Source organism: Heterodontus francisci, chromosome 6, assembly GCF_036365525.1.
Source record: "Heterodontus francisci isolate sHetFra1 chromosome 6, sHetFra1.hap1, whole genome shotgun sequence".
NCBI classification, from domain to species: domain Eukaryota; kingdom Metazoa; phylum Chordata; class Chondrichthyes; order Heterodontiformes; family Heterodontidae; genus Heterodontus; species Heterodontus francisci.
This window is the reverse complement of record NC_090376.1, coordinates 130,428,832-130,447,962: the sequence shown is the minus strand read 5'-3', so window position 1 is coordinate 130,447,962 and position 19,131 is coordinate 130,428,832. Positions and strand designations below refer to the sequence as shown.

General features: G+C 40.9%; 1 protein-coding gene across 9 annotated transcripts in view; it reads left to right on the top strand.

The window, feature by feature from the left end:
* Positions 1-19,131, top strand: part of klf12b (Kruppel like factor 12b) — a 238,229-nt gene that overhangs the window by 89,935 nt on the left and 129,163 nt on the right. For all 9 annotated transcript variants that reach the window (XR_010975248.1, XM_068034302.1, XM_068034301.1 and 6 more), the window contains one exon: positions 17,080-17,178. Coding sequence is in view for 8 of the 9 variants with exons in the window: in XM_068034301.1 (XP_067890402.1) it covers positions 17,080-17,178 (99 nt within the window). In the remaining variant the exon portion in view is untranslated. The remainder of the gene's footprint in view (positions 1-17,079; positions 17,179-19,131) is intronic.

Genomic DNA, 19,131 nt, shown 5'->3' with positions numbered 1-19,131 from the left:
AATATATGAATTTTTGCTGCTGGTGCAGTTTCATAGATGGAACATCCTGTGAGACTTGCTGGCCTCTACCCTCTGAATACCCTATATGGGTGAAGCTCAGCGCTGGGAGAGCAAATTCATCAATTACACGCTTTGATGTGGCTCCGAATTGAACAGCAGTATCACAGACCTCGAGATATTTTGCCATCACCTTGTGACACCTATTCGTGACTGCCAGGAAAGGAAATGAGGTGGAACATTGCAGCTGTTTCAGAATCTATAGCTGGGAGAAAAGGTGTGGGCACCATTGTGTCCAGAATAAAGATGACAGAACAAACCAGAGATGGGCTTCAAAGTATGGTCTCATGGTCAAAGGAAATACACTGTTCATTTATGAGTGTAAAACTCCACCCAAGTCGGGCAGAAAGGATATGTTAAGAGCTGGACAAAACGGTTCATGATGGCTGAGGAGAGATAGGAAAATACAAGGTAGCTATGAAGAAGGGTGAGAGATTAATCAATTAAATTCCTCAAAAAAGGAACCTCTGGAATAGAGAGGCAAAAAGGGAGACAAAATAAGAGGGGGGATCAAATAGGAACTGCTCTGCAAACCCATAACCTGAATGCAGGGAATCACCAGTGCTACTGTATTTTTCTGTAAAGCTCAGTAGTCCCACTTTAACATATAATGGGGACATTTAATCCTCTAACAACGTAGCATTATTCTCTCCGTATGCTTAAACCTTTCTCAAAACTGACAGCAAATGTATGTTCGCTTTGCAACGGGGGTTTTTTTTTTATGAGGGGGGAAGAGTAAATGCAAATTCATTAAATCATCCATACTTTTGAGGTCAGCAATGGGTCATTGAAGGGCAAGTTTTCCTGCATTAGCCTGTCACCTTGTATTGATCAGTCAGCCATTCATTTCAGCTTGGCTTGATGCTGTCCTGCAGTAGCTATGATTGCATCAATCAGTCTTGATTGCCATCTGGAGCTTGCCAATTTCATTTGGCAGCGAGTGCAGCCTGCTCACACAGAATGCAAGGAATAGATTCTTGTATGCAGCACACACAGCAGTTAAGGCGGAGGGGGCAGGTGTATCATCTATAGTTGGTTGAATGCATCTGGGCATTGCAAAGGGAGCATATTGCTGTTTTGTGTACAGCAGATCAAGACTCTTGGGAGGGAATAGTCTGGCATGGCATTATAATCCCCAGGACCCAAAGCTCCTTCATTGACTGACAGGTGCAGCCATTAGTGAGTAGCTAGCAAATATGCCTGAAAGGGAAATAAACTGAAATGAACAGAAGCAGAGATTCTAATGTCATTTGCCATCAGCAGTGGGTTATGTTCAGGACTGGTCGCAACTGTGCAAGTAATATTATCTCGCAGTTTAATACTGTTCTCCACAGAGAGACAATCTTTATTTAAACTAGTTCAGACTGAGCATCAGTAATTACTGACCGGCCATCTTTTCTGACCATAATTAGCACCACAAGGCTTTAGTGTGCCTCCATATTAACATATTTCTCTTCCTCATTGGCGAAAGTATAGGAACTCTTCAAAATATAATTGAAGCTGCAGTGATGTCTGTACTTCGAGAGTCTTTATAAACCCAAGTTAAAGTTTATAGAATGGAGGAAAGCACTTTAAATTGCTAGAATTGAATAATAGAACATTGATTCCTTGTTTCGTTTTTACAATTATCAGCCATTTTTAAATTATTTTTCAAATATTTATCTACTGACCATTTCAATGTTTTGATGGATTCTGCTTCCACTACTGTTTCTATCAAGGCATTTCATGTCCTAACAAACTCTGCTTAAAAATATTTCTCCGAACTTCTCCCTTCTTTCATTCCAAATATAATTTTGCCCCCTCACATGGTTGGTCTTAGGAAATAGTCACAGCCAACATGTAACCGTCACACACTATTTAGGCAAAAAATATATATTTTAGAAAAAAAAGTGTTTGAAAATGTTGGTTATCTGTACAACGTATGTAACGTGCCAGGTCCCATGGGGAGGTGGTTGAGAGGTGCTGGCGGAGGATGGTGGTTATAGGGAGATATTTCAGCAGCTTGGCTCAAACCCCCTTTGGCTTTTTTAGGAATTCCTAGGACATGACAAGCAGCCACATTGGTCTCAGATAATTTTCAGGCATCTGGTATAGCCGCCTAAATAGGCGTTAGGCTAATGAGGAAAACCTGATTTTAGGATCCTTGTGGGAAATTGGGTTGCACTGAATGCTAAGTGTGGATGTTGCCTAGCAAGTGGCCAGTGCCTGAAAAGGTACGTTTTTAACCTTTTTTTAAAAATTCTTGAATATCAATGAAGAGCAGGAATTCTCCTCCTGACTTCACAGCATTCCTACCAGCTGCAATTGCCTCCACCCACCATCTCTGGCACTTATCTAAGGGGTCTCTGCTGGTGAGGCTCTTTTGAGTTTGGGTCATAGCTCAATGTTTGAGAAGGCAAGAGGAAGCTAAAAACGGGGCTGCACATGATGCAGAACTCCTTGGTGCTTACACTAGCTGCATGAAAGGGGGTGGCACTTTCCTCATGCTAGCATTCCTCACCTGATCAGTACAAAAATGTTCCCATTCCAAAAAAATGACATTGGGCCAAATCTTGTTGAAAAACACAGTTGTGTTAAAGGCACATGTCGTTAGTAATGTGCAAATCAGCCAGCAAATTCAGGGGATTAAGAGATACGTGAGTCATGGATCTCCAGAACTTGCTGGCCGATTTACACATTTCTGCCATTTGCTTTGTATAAAAGCCATCTCACCCTTAACCTCCCTGTTACGTTTAAGAACTTGCTGAATTTGCACATTAATTGTCCATTTAACTCCAGTAATAGCACAAGTAAGTACCCTTTTAACAATGTGATAATTGTTAATGACTGCCAATCAACCTTTCTGGATCAGAAAGGGAACTATTTGAAATGTTCAATCACATTCCTGCATGCAATAAATTGTTTGTAGATATTTAACTAATATTTAAATTTTACATTTTATTCTTTTTCTTTGTCTCTCTCTTAATCCAAACTTTCTTTTCCTCTCTTTGGCTGGGATTTTGTGTGACCCCTGAGATGGGGTCAGAGTCGGGGGGGGGCTCAGAGTATTGCGATGGGTAGCAGGAGGGGGTGGGATAGACCACAACGGCCTTCCCGCCCCGAGGACAATTGAGGCCCTAAAGTGGCTTATTAACAACTAATTAAAGGCCTCTTCCAGCCACTGTTGGCATCTTACCATGTGGGGAGGGCACCTTGGAAAATTAGGTGCCCTTCCTGTGGGCATGGGATGTGAGGGTCGCTCCATCATGGGCAATTTGTGGCCCTTGGAGGACCGCCACCAGGAACCTCTTTACTCCCCAGGACCCCGCTCCCCGTGACTGCACAAACAAACTACAGCAACCTGCTCGCCGGGGCCTTCCAAACTGGTCCCGGCTACCCCGCCACTCCTACCTCTTGTCCGGGGTTCCAGTGCCAGGTTGAATTTGTCCTGCTTTTTGTGTACAGGACATACTCAGCCAATTTTACACATTGCCGGGTAGATGTCAGTGTTATAGCTGTACTGGAACAGCTTGGCGAGGGGCACGGCGAGTTCTGGCGCACAAATCTCCAGTACTGTTGCCAGAATGTTGTCAGGGCCCTTGCTCATTCCAGTCCCTTCTGCCATTTCTTAATATCACGTGGAGTGAATCGGATTGGCTGAAGACTGGCATCTGTGATGCTGGGGACTTCAGAAGAAGACCGAGGTGGATTATCCACTCGGCACTTCTGGCTGAAGATGGATGCAGATGCTTCACCTTATTTCCCAGGCCCGCACTCTAACTTACCTCCTTCTCAGTCATTCCTCTGTTTATATCTCAATCCTTAAATCTCATTGGTTAAAAAGATAGACTAATGGTCCAGTTGTTCACTGAGGTTCCAAATCCCCTGTTGCAGTCACCATGCTGTTAGCAGCTTGCATTTCCAACAAGTTAGCCTGCAAAAGATGTTTGAACTGAAGGCTGCAGGAAGAAATCTAACCAATGATATATGCTGTCAGATGCCCCACTCCAGCAAGTTCCGGCCCCATATAGAGTCATAGGCTTGAATTTGTGCTGATGGTGGGTCTCCCCACCCCAAGCCAAAAGTTCAATCCCATCCAATTTCCTTTTGAAATCATTGATTGTCTCTGCTTCCACCACCCTCGTGAGCAGTGAATTCCAGGTCATTACCACCCACTGCATAAAAATGTTCATCTTAACACCCCAGCAAACCCCACACCCCTGCATCTCTTGCCTAAAACCTTCAATCTGTGTCCCCAGTCCTTGTACCATCAGTTGTTGGGACTAGTTTTTCATTGTCTATCTTATCAAAGCCTGTCGTAATCTTGTACCCCTCTGTCAAATCTCCCGTCAATCTCCTTTGCTCCAGGAGAACACCCCAACTTTTCCAACCTAACCTTGTAACTAATAAATAACTAAATACATATGGTCATTAATGTAAAGGTAGTGCTGTGGTTCCAGCACAGCAAATTGACTGAAATTATGGAAATATATTTATCCATTTAAATTTGGCACTGTTGTCCTGTACTCATCATGAGGTAATTACACTCTCCTATTCACCACACCCAGAGCAAGTTTTGCATTTGCACAGGTTACGCAAATCATCTTGTTCTATTTTAGTTTTCACACAGTGAATTACTAACTGGAGTTTGCTTAGCATACAAATTTCACTACTAATATTTGATTTTCTGATTCATGCCGGGTACATTTGTACAGATGCTGGCTGCCCTCTAGTACCTCACCCAAATGTTCATTCTTCATGAGGCATAGACAGTGAGTGCTGGCAGGTAATTTTACCATGGTGCAGTTAGTAACGCAGCTCCTCAATCCTGTCATCTCCTGGTATCCATGCACAAACACTTTTCAGCAAGGCTCAGGATGAGGCAGAACCAGAAGTGTCCCAGGTGCTATCTCTAGTCACTGTTGAACTAGCAGCTCTCAACTGGGGCTGTGGTGAAGAGTACTAAAAAGGGCATGGAATCAGGCAAGAAGGTTCTGCAGTTGCAAGCATCATGGTGGGTGGCAGACAGTTCACACCTCAGCATACGTTTCATCTTCTGATGTGCAAACGTTCACCCTGCTGCTTTTACCATTATAAATTCATTTTAATGTCTAACTTTATTCTCATCCCCCAAAGGAAGTAACAGTATAATAATGGGCCAAGACTTGTTTGTTTTCTCCCACTCCCTATGTGCACCAGCAACCAAGCAAAAGTCTCAGAAATAAAATGTTAAAGTAATTATCCAAATGTATTCCCTGATCACAACTGCCATACAATTTCCATAATCATTTAATTCTATGAAAATTAAATCGGAAAGCTAATTAATATTGCAGCAAATGTACCTTAATGCCACAGCTGCAATACAAACTTCATGCTACTTGAGAAGACTACAGCAGAGCAATGAAGATGGGAGAAAAGTGAACATAGACTGACACAATAGTCTATATTCCTAATTTGGAGTCACTTCATTCAAATCATGTTACTTCAATTCAATGCCCCTTGCACTATTTTAGTTGCTTAAACTGCATTACTGGATAATGCAAATTTTGTCCCAGCACCAAAATAACTTTGAATTAACAGTGAGCCGCGTTGTTTAGCAGTCAGGCATTTTCTTCCATAATGATAGAGAATTGGTGTCATTTCTCCCCCAAATAATGCAACAACAGTGCCAGTGCCAGTTATAGTCATGTCAACCTTTGACTTCCCAGATTTCTGGGGCCCACAATCCACAAACAATCTTTACTTCTCTGCTGTATAAGACCACAAAATATATCTTAGTGATTTAACAGAAAATAAATGGAAAAAGAAATATGTTGAAAGGAGGAGAGAAATATTGATAGTAAGGAAGTCTGAAAGAGGTGGAGAGAAACTACAATGGAAGGAGTTGGAGAAAGGAAGAAAATTGGAGATGGGGAGGGGGGAAAAGACAAAATGAAAAATATAAATAAAAAGAGCAACTAACATGAATGGCGAAAAAAGGATCACAAAGTCAAAGAATTAAGGCCAGGAGTTTAAAGGGACAGATTTGAACATGATAAATCATAGAGGAATAATTAGTCAATAAGATGTCTCTATTGCAGAGTTTGTCACTAATATTACATACGGTAGTTGGATGTATTCCAGCGATATTAGAGTCATAGAGCCATAGAATTTTACAGCACAGAAACAGGCCCTTCGGACCATCATGTTTGTGCCAGCCATCAAACACCTATCTATTCTAATCCCATTTTCCAGCACTTGGCTCATAGCCTTGTATGCTATGGTGTTTCAAGTGTTCATCTAAATACTTCTTAAATGTTGTGAGGGTTCCTGCCTCTACCACCCCTTCAGGCAATGTGTTCCAGATTTCAACCACCCTCTGGGTGAAAAAATGTTTCCTCAAATCCCCTCTAAACCTCCTGCCCCTTACCTTAAATATATAGCCCCTGGTTATTGACCCCTCTGCTAAGGGAAAAAAATTCTTTCTATCTATCCTATCAATGCCCCTCACAATTTTGTATATCTCAAACAGATCCCCCCTCAGCCTTCTCTGCTCTAAGGAAAACAACCCTCGCCTATCCAGTCTCTCTTCATAGGTGAAATGCTCCAGCCCAGGCAACATCCTGGTGAATCTCCTCTGCACCCTCACACTTCTCAAGATTAAATTCCATTTGCCACTGCTCCACCCATCTTACCAGCCCATCTATCTCGTCCTGTAATCTAAGGCTTTTCTCCTCACTATTTGTGACACCACCGATTTTCGTGTCATCTGCGAACTTACTGATCATACCTCCTATATTCATCGTCCAAATCATTAATGTACACTACAAACGGCAAGGGTTCCAGCATCGATCCCTGCAATACACCACTGGTCATAGGCTTCCACTCGCAAAAACAACCCTCGACCATCACTCTTTGTCTCCTTCCACTAAGCCAGTTTTGGATCCAATTTGCCAAATGGTCCTTCTTAACCAATCTCCCATGCAGGACCTTATCAAAAGCTTTACTAAAGTCCATGTAGACTACATCAACTGCTTTACCCTCATCTACACACCTAGTCACCTTCTTGAAAAACTCAATCAAGTTTGTTAGATATGATCTCCCTCGGCAAAGCCATGCTGACTATCCGTGATTAATCCCTGCCTCATCAAGTGGAGATAATCCTGTCCCTCAGAATTTTTTCCAATAGTTTCCCTACCACTGATGTTAGACCCACAGGCCCATAATTGCCTGGTTTATCCCTGCTACCCTTCTTCAATAATGGATATTGAATGCATGTCATCTCGTGAGATGCAATTCTTCCTGTTAATTTTACTGAAAACGAGTACAAAACCCATTCCAATATTGGCTCCAAAGAGAGACAAGGCAATGGACCAGAAAAATGGAGGTGACTCTCTATGCTCTTCACAGCATCCTTTGGTGAATTGCTTGCCCATGCTTGCACAACTGAGATTGGAAAATCAGCATGTGATGGGATCATCAGTGCAAACCCACATTGTAACATTAAGTGGCCACTGCACTGCCTTAAAAATTCTATTTTAAACACAACTGTGCCACTCAGGTAGGAACAATGCTGCCATGTAGATTGTACCATCTTCTTAAAAGGTTCTTTACTAAATATACAGTTCCTGGTGATGGGGTGGCAAGGTGAGAACATTGAAAATCTACAATGCTGATGTATTTAGCAATCTCCCTTGTGACTGATAGGCAAGGTTATGAGTTGATAGCATCAATAAAACCAACCAGTTGAATCCTACAGACTCCTGTTCCACAGCAATGTTCTACCATGGAGGAGCATTTGGTTTATTTCGGGTTTCGCCTTAAAGGCTGAAGTTCAGTCATTTGTGAAAGTGAAGCTGTAGGTTTTTTGTAATTTTCCCCAAGCAGTATATAAGTAGAAGCTACACATGAATACAGAATTATGCTTTTTCTCTACATGTGTAGCTTTTTTTAAAATTGGTGTTTAATGCAAACCAAATTGGAGAACTTCATTTCCTTTCCTAGCAATCTAAAATCATTGTCTTAATATGTCACATAACTACACCAATGTCATAGCAGCTTCTTCATGATATCAGAGTATCCCAAGGACTTTCATTGTTTCATGGTTTTAACACCTCAAAGAAATATAAAAATCTTGAATTGCTTTCAGTTTACATGTTTGGTGTTAACACCTGACCTCTAGATTCTGACTTGGCACGTATTATTAAGGGAGCCATGCCATTATTTTATTTATCGTGTACAATGGGACTACAAATAACAGACAAGATTTTGTAATAGGAATGACTGTGAGGCTCTCAGTGCTCACCATTGTTGAAGAATACAAAAACAGAAAATTCTGGAAATACTCATCAGCTCAGGCAGCATCTGTGGAGAGAGAAATGGAGGTAACGCTTCAGGTCTGTGGGACCTTACATCAGAACTGACAAAAGTTAGAAATGTAATGGGTTTTGAGCAAGTGAAAAGGGAAAAGTGGGGAAGAAGAACAAAAGGAAAGGTCTGTGATAAGGGTTAGCACCGCAGCCTCACAGCTCCAGGGACCCGGGTTCAATTCTGGGTACTGCCTGTGTGGAGTTTGCAAGTTCTCCCTGTGACCGCGTGGGTTTTCGCCGGGTGCTCCAGTTTCCTCCCACAACCAAAGACTTGCAGGTTGATAGGTAAATTGGTCATTGTAAATTGCCCCTAGTGTAGGTAGTTGGCAGTGATTATGGGATTACTGTAGGGTTAGTATAAATGGGGGGTTGTTGGTCGGCACAGACTCAGTGAGCCAAAGGGCCTGTTTCAGTGCTGATCTCTAAATAAAAAATGTTTTAAAATAGATTAAATGACAAAAGGTTTCATGGTACAGAGCCAAGGGGAGTGGTAATGGGACAAGTAAAGATGTGTCTGGATGAGTTGTAAATGGCAGGATAACAGTCATCTGAGCACAAAGTAAAAGGATTAAGAAAGAAACAGGGGATGGGGAAGAATCATCAAAAAAAAAGAAAAAATGGGGGCAGAGATTATGATCTAAAATTATTGAACTCAGTGTTGAGTCCTGAAGGCTGTAAAGTACCCAGTTGAAAGATGAGGTGCTGTTCCTCGAGCTTGCGTTGTGAAAAGTAAATCGACCAGCAATTTCTGGCGTCCACACACTTGCAGTGAAATGCAAAATACGGAAGTTGCTATCTGATTTGCTCTGCCTCGCCACAGCTTTGTTGTACCACTACCTCTCCAAAAGATTTGACATAAAAACACATGAAGTTCTTGAAGTTGCTGTACTTACCCACTAGATAAGCACTAAACACATCAGAAATACTTAGAGCTTGTGCATTCAGATGTAAGTGAGCTTTTAATGGCATTTTAAGTCTTAGGTGCTGCCAAACAACTGCTCTGGCAATGAAAATGTACATTCACAAGTGTGGTATCTCATTCCTTCAGATTTTAATTATTGTTGGAGATTTTTTTTTAAATTAAAATAATTTTGTAACTTTTCATTTCTGTCACTTTTATCTCTCTCTCTTAATCCTACCTTTCTTTCCCTCTGTTTATTTTGCTTTCTGTACATACTATTACATTGAATTAAATATTCGAACTCACACTTCCTGGTGTAGACTCTGCATGCCTCAGTAAGGATCCTTCAATCTGGTTGGAGAGCATTGCTGTTGCTTGTCCTGTTCACACAGATGCCAGATCCCCTGTAGAGGGGTTTGTGCTGGTTCAGACTTCTGATGAAAGTAAATTTCCATGCAAAAGCCCACAAAAAGTTTGGACAGCTGTAAAAGCATATTGAACAGCGAGCGCCGTTCATTTGCAGCTGACTGCAAAATCTGGGCCATTATGAAACTAGTTCATTCCACAGCACTGATGTCCTGATGAGCACAAGATGAAAAGAGTACGCCCAACGGTTTAAAATGCCATGATTATTTATTTATTTATTGGAAGGCAATGCATAACAACAAAATTATTTTCAATTTGTATGTACAGTTTTATATTTGCCCATTATCGAATGGACAAGTCATTCGCTGACCTTCCATTTGTTATTAGTCCTTTCATCGCTCATCTAAATGCAGCACTTTAACACTAGTTTATTGAACAGAAACCCGGTTCAAATATCAATTGAAAACCTCCCTAAACTGCCAGAAACTATCCTGCATTTACTGTTTTCAGTTAACTTGAAGTATCACCTATTTTACAGTGTTGTGATTTAAAAACAAGAAATGCTGAAAATACTCAGCAGGTCTGGCAGCATCTGTGGAGAGAGAGAAGCAGAGTTAGCGTTTCAGCTCAATGACCCTTCTTCAGAACTGGTTTTATATTAGAATGTTGTGATTGTTGGTGGTTGCAACTAAATGTATAGAGTAGAATTCTGAAGCAGCTGATGAAGTACCAGGAAACCAGCTGCCTGAGTATGAAGAAACAGAAGCATGGCTTGAACAGGGAAAGAAAGAAGAGGAAACACTTGCATTTATATAGCACTTTTCATGACCACTGGATGTCTCCAAGCCCTTTACAGCCAATGAAGCACCTTTGGAGCGTAGTCACTGTTGTAATGTAGAACATGCAGCAGCCAATTTGTATACAAACAACAATGTGATGTTGATTGAGGGATAAATGTTGGCCAGGTCACCAGGGATAACTCCCTTCTCTTATTTGAATAGTGCCATGGGACCTTTTGTATCCATCTGAGAGGGCAAATTGGGCCTCAGTTTAACTTTTCATCCCAAAGATGAAGCTGAAAGCAGATTTGAAATTATGCCTGGTTAACATTGATTCAGGTGCTAACCTTTACCTTTGGGGCTGGTTGACCAGATTCATATTGAATATGCATCTGTGTTGCACTATCCTTCACAGTTCTTAAGGCTGGAAAAGTCATGCTAACTGAGTCCCTGGATATTTGTGTCATAGCATTGTGCAGTATAGAGTGGCAGCATTGTATTATAAATGAGTTTTCGTGTATCTTAGTGACTATTCCAATTCATGTTTGCTTTGGGCATTGTTTGCTGTGTGATTTTTTTTTTATATGCTTAAAGTGAGGGATAACAGTCCTATGAAATGGAAGATGTTCCAGTTTCTGGAATCCAGTGTCAGAATGAAGCACTTGAAGGTTGGCTATGGCAAAGTCAGCTGCAAAGTAAACTTTCTCAGCCCCACCACAGACGAGTACCTCGACTGCTCGAGGATAATGTTGCAAAGGGCCACGAAAAAGTTGATAAGGGAAAAAATAGAATATAAGAGTAAACTAGCTAGGAATATTAAAACAGATTGAAAGAGCTTTTATAAGTATATTGTTACGACCGGTGAGAAAGAGGTCTAGGGTTCCCTTTCAGCCTTCACCTGGTCTTACCATAACAGGGTTTTGTTTTAAACACACCATTTTTTTAGCTCCCCCTTAGTGAATCCTTGTTCAATAACTTTTAATTATATGGCAAAGAAACTAGCCAAACAAATTTTCTTAGGTTTAAATAAAAAAGGTTGAACTTTATTAAACTTAAACTCTAATTTGGTTAACACCTACCGATGCATGACGCACCCACGCTAGCATGCAATGCGATACGCACATGCAGATAGAGACAGAAAAGAGCAGAAGGAATAAAGTGGAAAAGTTTGAGGCAATATATGAAGATGGTTTTTTGTTACTGTTCTTCGAACTCGCTGTAAAGTCCTTGATTGTCGGTATATCTTGCTTTTCGTTGGGGCCCAGTATTCTTCTTAAACCTTGTACAATATAGGAGACTTTTCTCTCTTGACGTTCATGTGTCCTCAATGGATCCAGAGGCTTGTGAGAAGGAGATGGAAGCATACAGGAGAGGTCTTCACACTCCAGGAGCAAACAGTCTTTTTCAGTTCAAACTCTTTGCACAATTCAGAAAAACCCAGGTTGCCAAGCAGGTTAGCTGGTCTGACCATGTCTGTTTGTGGATTCTCTTGTCTTAGCCGACCCTGGAAAGTCTCTTCTTACACACAGTACTTGGTGCTCAAAGTCCATTGTGGGTTAAATTGGGGCAGGGAATAGCCCCTTTGCCCCCCCCCCCCCAAGCACTGTCTGTAGTATGCAAATGTTGTTTTACAGCCATGGCTGATCTATTTAACAAGTCATTTCCTCGCTCCAGCAACAGTTTTAAATCCGTGTCCATATGACAAAATTAATATGCCTCATTCTTGGCAGGTGGGGGGTCTGCCTGACAATATAAAAAGGAAGAGAGTAGCTAAAGTAAACATTGATCCCTTAGAAGCCGACACGGAAGAAATTATTATGGGAAATGAGGAAATGGCAGAGACATTAAACAAATATTTGTGACTGTCTTCACAATAGAAGACACATGTTGCAGAAATAGAGGGTAAACTGGGGGCTAAAAAGTGAGGAAATTAAGGTAATTGATATCAATACAGAAAAAGTATTGGAGAAATTTAAGATACTAAAATCCAGAAAATCCCCAGGACCTGATGGCCTACATCCTCGGGTTCTAAAAGACATAGCTGCAGAGAAAATGGTTGTGCTGGCTATGATTTTCCAAATTTCCCTGGATTCTGGAACGGTCCCAACAGATTGGAAGTTAGCAAATGTAATATCGCTATTCAAGAAAGGAAAAGAGAAAACAGGGAACTACAGACCAGTTAGACTGACATCAGTCATTGGAAAAGTGCTTGAATCTGTTCTTAAGGAAGTCTTAACAATGCAGTTAGAAAATTATAGTATGATCAAGCAAAGTCAATGTGGTTTTAAGAATGGAAAATCATGTTTGACCAATTTATTAGAGTTTTTTGAGGATATGACTGGTAGGGTAGATAAAGGAGAATCAGTAAATATTGTATCTCTGGATTTCCAAAAGGCATTTGATAAGGTGCTACACAAAAGGTTAATAGGCAAGATAATGGCTCATGGAGTCGGGGGTAATATATTACCATAGATAGAGGATTGGTTAACGGACAGGAAGTAAAGAGTAAGCATAAATCGGGCATTTTGAAGTTGGCAGGCTGTGACTGTTGGAGTGCCACAAGGATCAGTGCTGAGGCCTCAGCTATTTACAATCTATATTAATTATTTAGACGAAGAGACAGAGAGTATCTAAGTTTGCTGATGATACAAATGTAGGTGGAAATGCAAGCTGTGGGAAGGACACAGAGTCTGCAAAGAGATATAGACAGGTTAAGTGAGTGGGCAACAAGGTGGCAGATGGAGTATAATGTGGGGAAGTGTGGGGTTATTTACTTTGGTTGTAAGAATAGAAGAGCAGAATTTTTTTAAAGGTGTGAAACTTGTAAATGTTGATGTTCAGAGAGATTTTGGTGTACTCGTACAAGGAACACAGAAAGTTAACATGCAGGTACAGCAAGCAATTAGGAAGGCAAATAACATGTAGTTCTTTATTGCAAAGTGATTGGAGTGCAAGTCTTGCTACAATTGTATGGGGCTTTGGTGAGACCACACCTGGAATACTGTGTGCAGTTTTGGTCTCCATATTTAAAGGAGGATATACTTGTATTGGAGGCAGTGCAGCAAAAGTTCACTAAATTGGTCCCTGGGATGAGAGGGTTGTCCTATGATGAGAGGCTGAGTAAATTGGGCCTATACTCTCTGGAGTTTAGAAGAATGAGAGGCAAACTAATTGAAACATACAAGATTCTGAAGGGGCTTGACAGGGTAGACACTGAGAGATTATTTCTATTGGGGGGTGGTGGAGGGACATGCAGTCTCAGGATAAGGGGATGATCATTTAGGACTGAGATGAGGAAAAATTTCATCACTCCCAAGTGTTATGAATCTTTGGAATTCTCTACCCCAGAGGGCAGTGGTTGCTCTATTGTTGAATATATTTAAGGCTGGGATAGACAGAGTTTTGGTCTCTCAGGAAATCAAGGAATATGCGGGGAAAGTGGAACTAAAGCCCAAGATCAGCCGTGATCATATTGAATGGTGGAGCAGGCTCGACAGGCCGTATGATCTACTCCTGTCCCTGCTTCAAGTGTTCTTATGTTCTTATTTCCCACAGCAGCCATTCTGTGGAATTGCTAACTGAGTGTCAATTTGCACAATATTGTAATACTTTAAATCACGTTCTGTTAAAATGATGGACTTTAGATTTGAACTCTTGACCCTTTCGGGAGAGGAGTTGATTTATCCCAGTTATTAAATTTGTGGCTTCATGATTACAAAGTCCATTCTTTAAATAAGTCAGATGTCACTCAAGATTGTAAAAGCTGCCTGGGACTTACTGCCACTGATCATAGTGTGCCCTACACTGTCAAGGGATATTTAATCCATTAACCTTGCTGGCTGGCATCACCTGTCAGAAATTCAGGTGGCAGATGATTTTCCAACAATTTTAATTAGCCACCACAGACACTGCAAAGTAGGAAAATTACCCCTTATATTTCCATTGCCATCCGCAACTACTCTGATGTTGTCTTTAAGCAAGTCTGCCAATTAGTGTCTGATGTGGATTCATAAGCAATGGGAGCCAAAATTGAGACTGTCTAATCTAATTTTTGTTTAGTGTGTAAATTTCACCAAGGAGAATTTGAACTGCGGGATATAATGATGGGTAGGTGGGGGGTGTCACGAAATTTCCCAAATTTGCACCCAGGCGCACAGGGTCATGTCTAGGAAATACCGGAAAATCAGATAGGTTTCTTTGTAGGCATGCACTCTGATCCATCCAATGTTCCAATATTTGCTCTATTCTGATGTTCCATTGTGTATCGGTGCAGGCCCAGGGATATTTCTGCTTTACCCACCGCCCCCCAAACCCACCAAGTGTCTGCTGCATTGTGATTTCCCCTGCACACTGCAGTTTTGCAGAGCAGTTTATTTCTGGCATTGAGAGACTTCCTACAACATTTTCTCTACTAGCCAAAATTTGGTGACTTTAAGGATTGGGCTGTTCCTGCCAACAAAATCCTGCCTATGCTGGACGATAGCAAATTTATGTCACCAATTTTGTGAAGCAAGCACCTTTGAACCATTCCATGCTTAGACTAATTTGGAACGGTGGTTTTACACAGCAGGCTGAACTTGCCATTGAGTTCTCACAGTACTCCCTATTCAAATCTAATGGCTTCATGTAGAAGATGTTTCTCAGTCTACCTTCCTACAAAGTTTCCTGCTCAAGTCATTGAATACTGAAACTCTCCATTGGTCAAATTGTCAAGTATTAAGCCTAATAAGTTGCTGGGTAACTGGGTGCCAAAGTATTTTTTCCATATCTGAGGCACATTTTGACCTCTTTAGAGAAACATTTAGCATCCTACAGATTTAGTATCACTACATTCAAAAGTCAAACATCAGTCTTGTTGTTGAATAGTAAATATTGATGGTTCAAGAAACTCTCATTTCAACCACCATACAGTTCTCTAAGCTACTAGCTGATTCAAATGTTCCACAGCTTTTGAAAAATTGACCAGGGTACATTTATAAAACATTCGTGTATAAGTGAAAGTTTGCTAATTGTCATGTATAATACGTGAACAGAAGTTCTTGTTGGTTGGGAAATTTGGAGATGTAAGCCCCAGGCCACTAAAAAAAATTGTATTTTCAATTCCAATCACAAGATATTTTGTGTCACCTGTGATTAAGAACACTGCGCTTCACTGTGAGGCTCTGCTACATGGTAATTTCTGGTATCTTTCTCCAATGGAGGAATCTTAAAACACCATAAGAAGACATTACAGATGCAAGCTGTATTGCTGCTCTCAAAGTGTTTACTGTCCCATGGAGGTTCCCTTGGAAGCATGTGTTTTTCCTGAAAATGTTAAGTCTGAGTAAGCTACTTGAGCCCACTGGGATGCAACTTTTTCATTCATTATTCAGCAGGAACTGGGTGAAGTATTGGGTGAGTACATTATCCTTTCACTCATGCAATAGACGTTCCATTGGGTGGTAATGCACTTTCAATGGTAAATATATAAGAATGGTGCTTATTTATTATTGGTTTGCACATATGTTGTGTCCACATTCATCCATGGTTCATTCACAGCTAGCAGTACAACAAGCTATCCAATGAAACCATTCGAGTTTATAAACAAACTTTCGTTCTCCCACTGCAAAGTGTGTTTGATTTTGCTAGAAAAAGTATGCAGGGGAAATGTTCACCATATTTTGACAATTGGTGCAATTCTTACTCTGTGGCATGTGCCAGAAAATAGTGAACATTTTATAGGAAAATTCCAGCAGGAACACTGCTATTGAGGGAAGTGGTGGGTTAGGGAAGGGAAGGAAATATTTAGTTAAAGGCACGGTGATGATATAATTCAGGTGCTAGATGGGTATTCAGGCAGTAGATGAATTTGGGTTTCTGCTCTTCTCTGCTACCGAGAAGCAAAAAATGTTGTTGAAAACGAGCACAAAGCTAATCAAAATCAGATGAAGTCAACAGAAAACCGGGCTGGGAAAGGTCAGCAGAATACATAAACTTGACTTTGATGACATAATCCATCGACCAGAGTCAATGAAAAGCTGTAAGTCAAGGCCCTACTTTTCTCGGGATCATTTGGGTGGTGAAATTTAAGGACCATAGTGAGTTGTGAAATATTTGATGTGAATTCAATTGTAATAGGGTGCTGAGAAAAAAAAATCACCACAGGTTTATCATATTTTTCCAACTGTTCATTAATCATGCATTTCTTAAATCTCTTCCTCGCTCAGAACTGTTCCATTTCTGTGTGGCATGTGAGGCAGCTGCTTTCTCTTTGAGCAATGCTTCCTCAAGGGGGCTCAGCTCCATCCGTTCATCCTTCAATGTCTATCAGTAATGTAGCCTGAGGCATTTGCACTTCTACTGGCTGGATGCCGAAAGGGAGCTTGCATTTCAAACAAAGCTGGAGGAGAGCAAGGTCCTCTTGGGTGTCTGAGCAAGAGGCACAATGCAGTAGGATCCCTGCCGCAGATCACCAAGTTAGCCTGTTGACTCACTGGCATAAAAACAGCGAACTCGTGGTTACAAAAGAAGTGTCTGAATAGTTCAAATTGTATGATTACTACAACTGATGTTTGTTTTAGTTTTTCTGCTGGGATGAGGGGGATGGATGGGAGGAAAGAGAGTACAAAATGGCCGTTTGACACATGACTATTTTTCACTTCCTCTGCAGTGCTCGGACAGCAAAGACGCCTTTGAGAACATAATGTTAATGCTTGACGGGATGCCAGCGGCAAGAGTCAAACCAGAGCTTCTGGAGTCTGAACGAGGGGTAAGCTGAGGTTTCCAGACAATTCCCTTTTCCCCGATAGCTAGCAGTAATTATTTCCAGACCTTTCAGTCTCCTCACAGCCTGAACCACAAAGTTCACATCTATCTCCACCCCTCCCCCACTCCTGATGATGTGTAGTCTGAAATCCAGGGAACATACAGCTTTGCCGACATGATATCACCCCACTCTGAAGTTGAGAAAGTTAGTGGAGTATATTTAAAATTGTCTAGAGTATATAGATTTTTTTTCTTGATTTTTTTTTTGTTAAGCTATTCTTACTATGGACATCTCCCTCAGACTCGACCTAGGATTAAAAAGTTATATTATATCTAAAAGTCTTACAGCTATCTCACTTGAAAGTGTCACATTTAAAAGGCTTCTTTCACCCTTGCACCTGATTTAAGAATGTGTTCATAAAACAGAAAAAAATCAACTCTACATAAATAAAGATACAATGAAAAAACAGCATTATTTTAAAAAATAGACACCATAAACCAGTAATTTCCTGCTGCTTTCTTCTAGCATCGAGCTAGCAATTTATTTTGGCAGCTACCAATCTGCAAAGTTTGGTCAGCCACAACAGTTAGCTTTTTACTTGCTTCATCAGCTCTGGTCTTTTGAGCATCTCCAGTCTGCATTGGGCCACCATTAGTGGCCAGGCCTGCAGCTGCCAAGGCCCTAAGCTCTGGAATTACCTTCCTAAACCTCTCTGCCTTCCTAGCTCTTTCTCCTCCGTTAAGACACTGCTTAAAATCATCTCTTTGATTAAGCTCTTGGTCATCCTAATATCTACTTATGTGGCTCCATGTTAAATTTTGTTTGATAATTGCTCCTCTGAATCACTTTGGAATGTTTTCCTACAGTAAAGGCGCTATATAAATGCAAGTTGCTGTTTTTGCAGTTGATGCCAGAACAGGTCATTCTAAACACAGCCCCATCTTAACAGCAGACTATTATATTGTGCATTACATAGCATAGCACTGCTGCTGTTATAAAACAGCATATCGCCTGACATTGTGCAAGCGAGAAGTCCACCAGTGTTATTTACCCAGCCAAAAGTATTACATTAGCATGCAATTGTATGTATTTTAACATTTACAGGCCTTTGCCAAAAGAAATTAGTATTTGGTGAATACAACAGCAATTGTTAGGCTCATAAAAGATCCACAAGGGCATAAATCAACACCTTACTGTGAGGCATATCAAATAGGCTGCTCCTATTGTCATGGTTTAGTATTGGTAGTTTGCAGTGGAACAGTGAAGGACGCTGCCCAATGTTCTCTGGCAGAATGCGACAATATCAGGGAGAGACAGTGAAAAAGGCTGTAGTTGTAATAACTACAACTTGCATTTATATAGTAACTTTAATGTAGTAAACTTCCCAAGGCACTTGGTAAGCGTGTTATCAAACAAAATTTGATACCGAGCCATTCAAGAAACTATTAGGATCGGCGACGAAAAACTTGGTCAAGGCGGTAGGTTTTAAGGATCATCTTACAGGAGGAGAGAGAGGTAGAGAGCTGGAGATGTTTAGAGAGGGACTTCCAGGGTTTAGGGCCGAGGCAACCAAAGGCAAGTTGCCAACAGTGTAGTGATGTTAATCTGGGATGTGCAAGAGACCAGATTGGGAGGAACCCAGGTATCTCGAAGGGTTGCAGGGCTGGAAGAGGTTACAGAGTTGGGGAGGAGTGAAGCCATGGGAGGATTTAAAAGAAAGGATATTAATTTTAAAATAGAGGCATTGCTGGTCCCGGAGCACATGTAGGTCGGCGGACACAGAAATGAATTAAAAGATTACAATTAAAGGATAAGTAAATGAAAACAAAAAGCTTTGCAGTGCTTATTTCACTAATATGGCAAAGACAATGTCATGTTTTTGGACCTGTTCTGAATTGCTAAAATCAATGGAAATTGAAGATGGAAGAATTTCATATTAAGGTTCTATTATGCTAA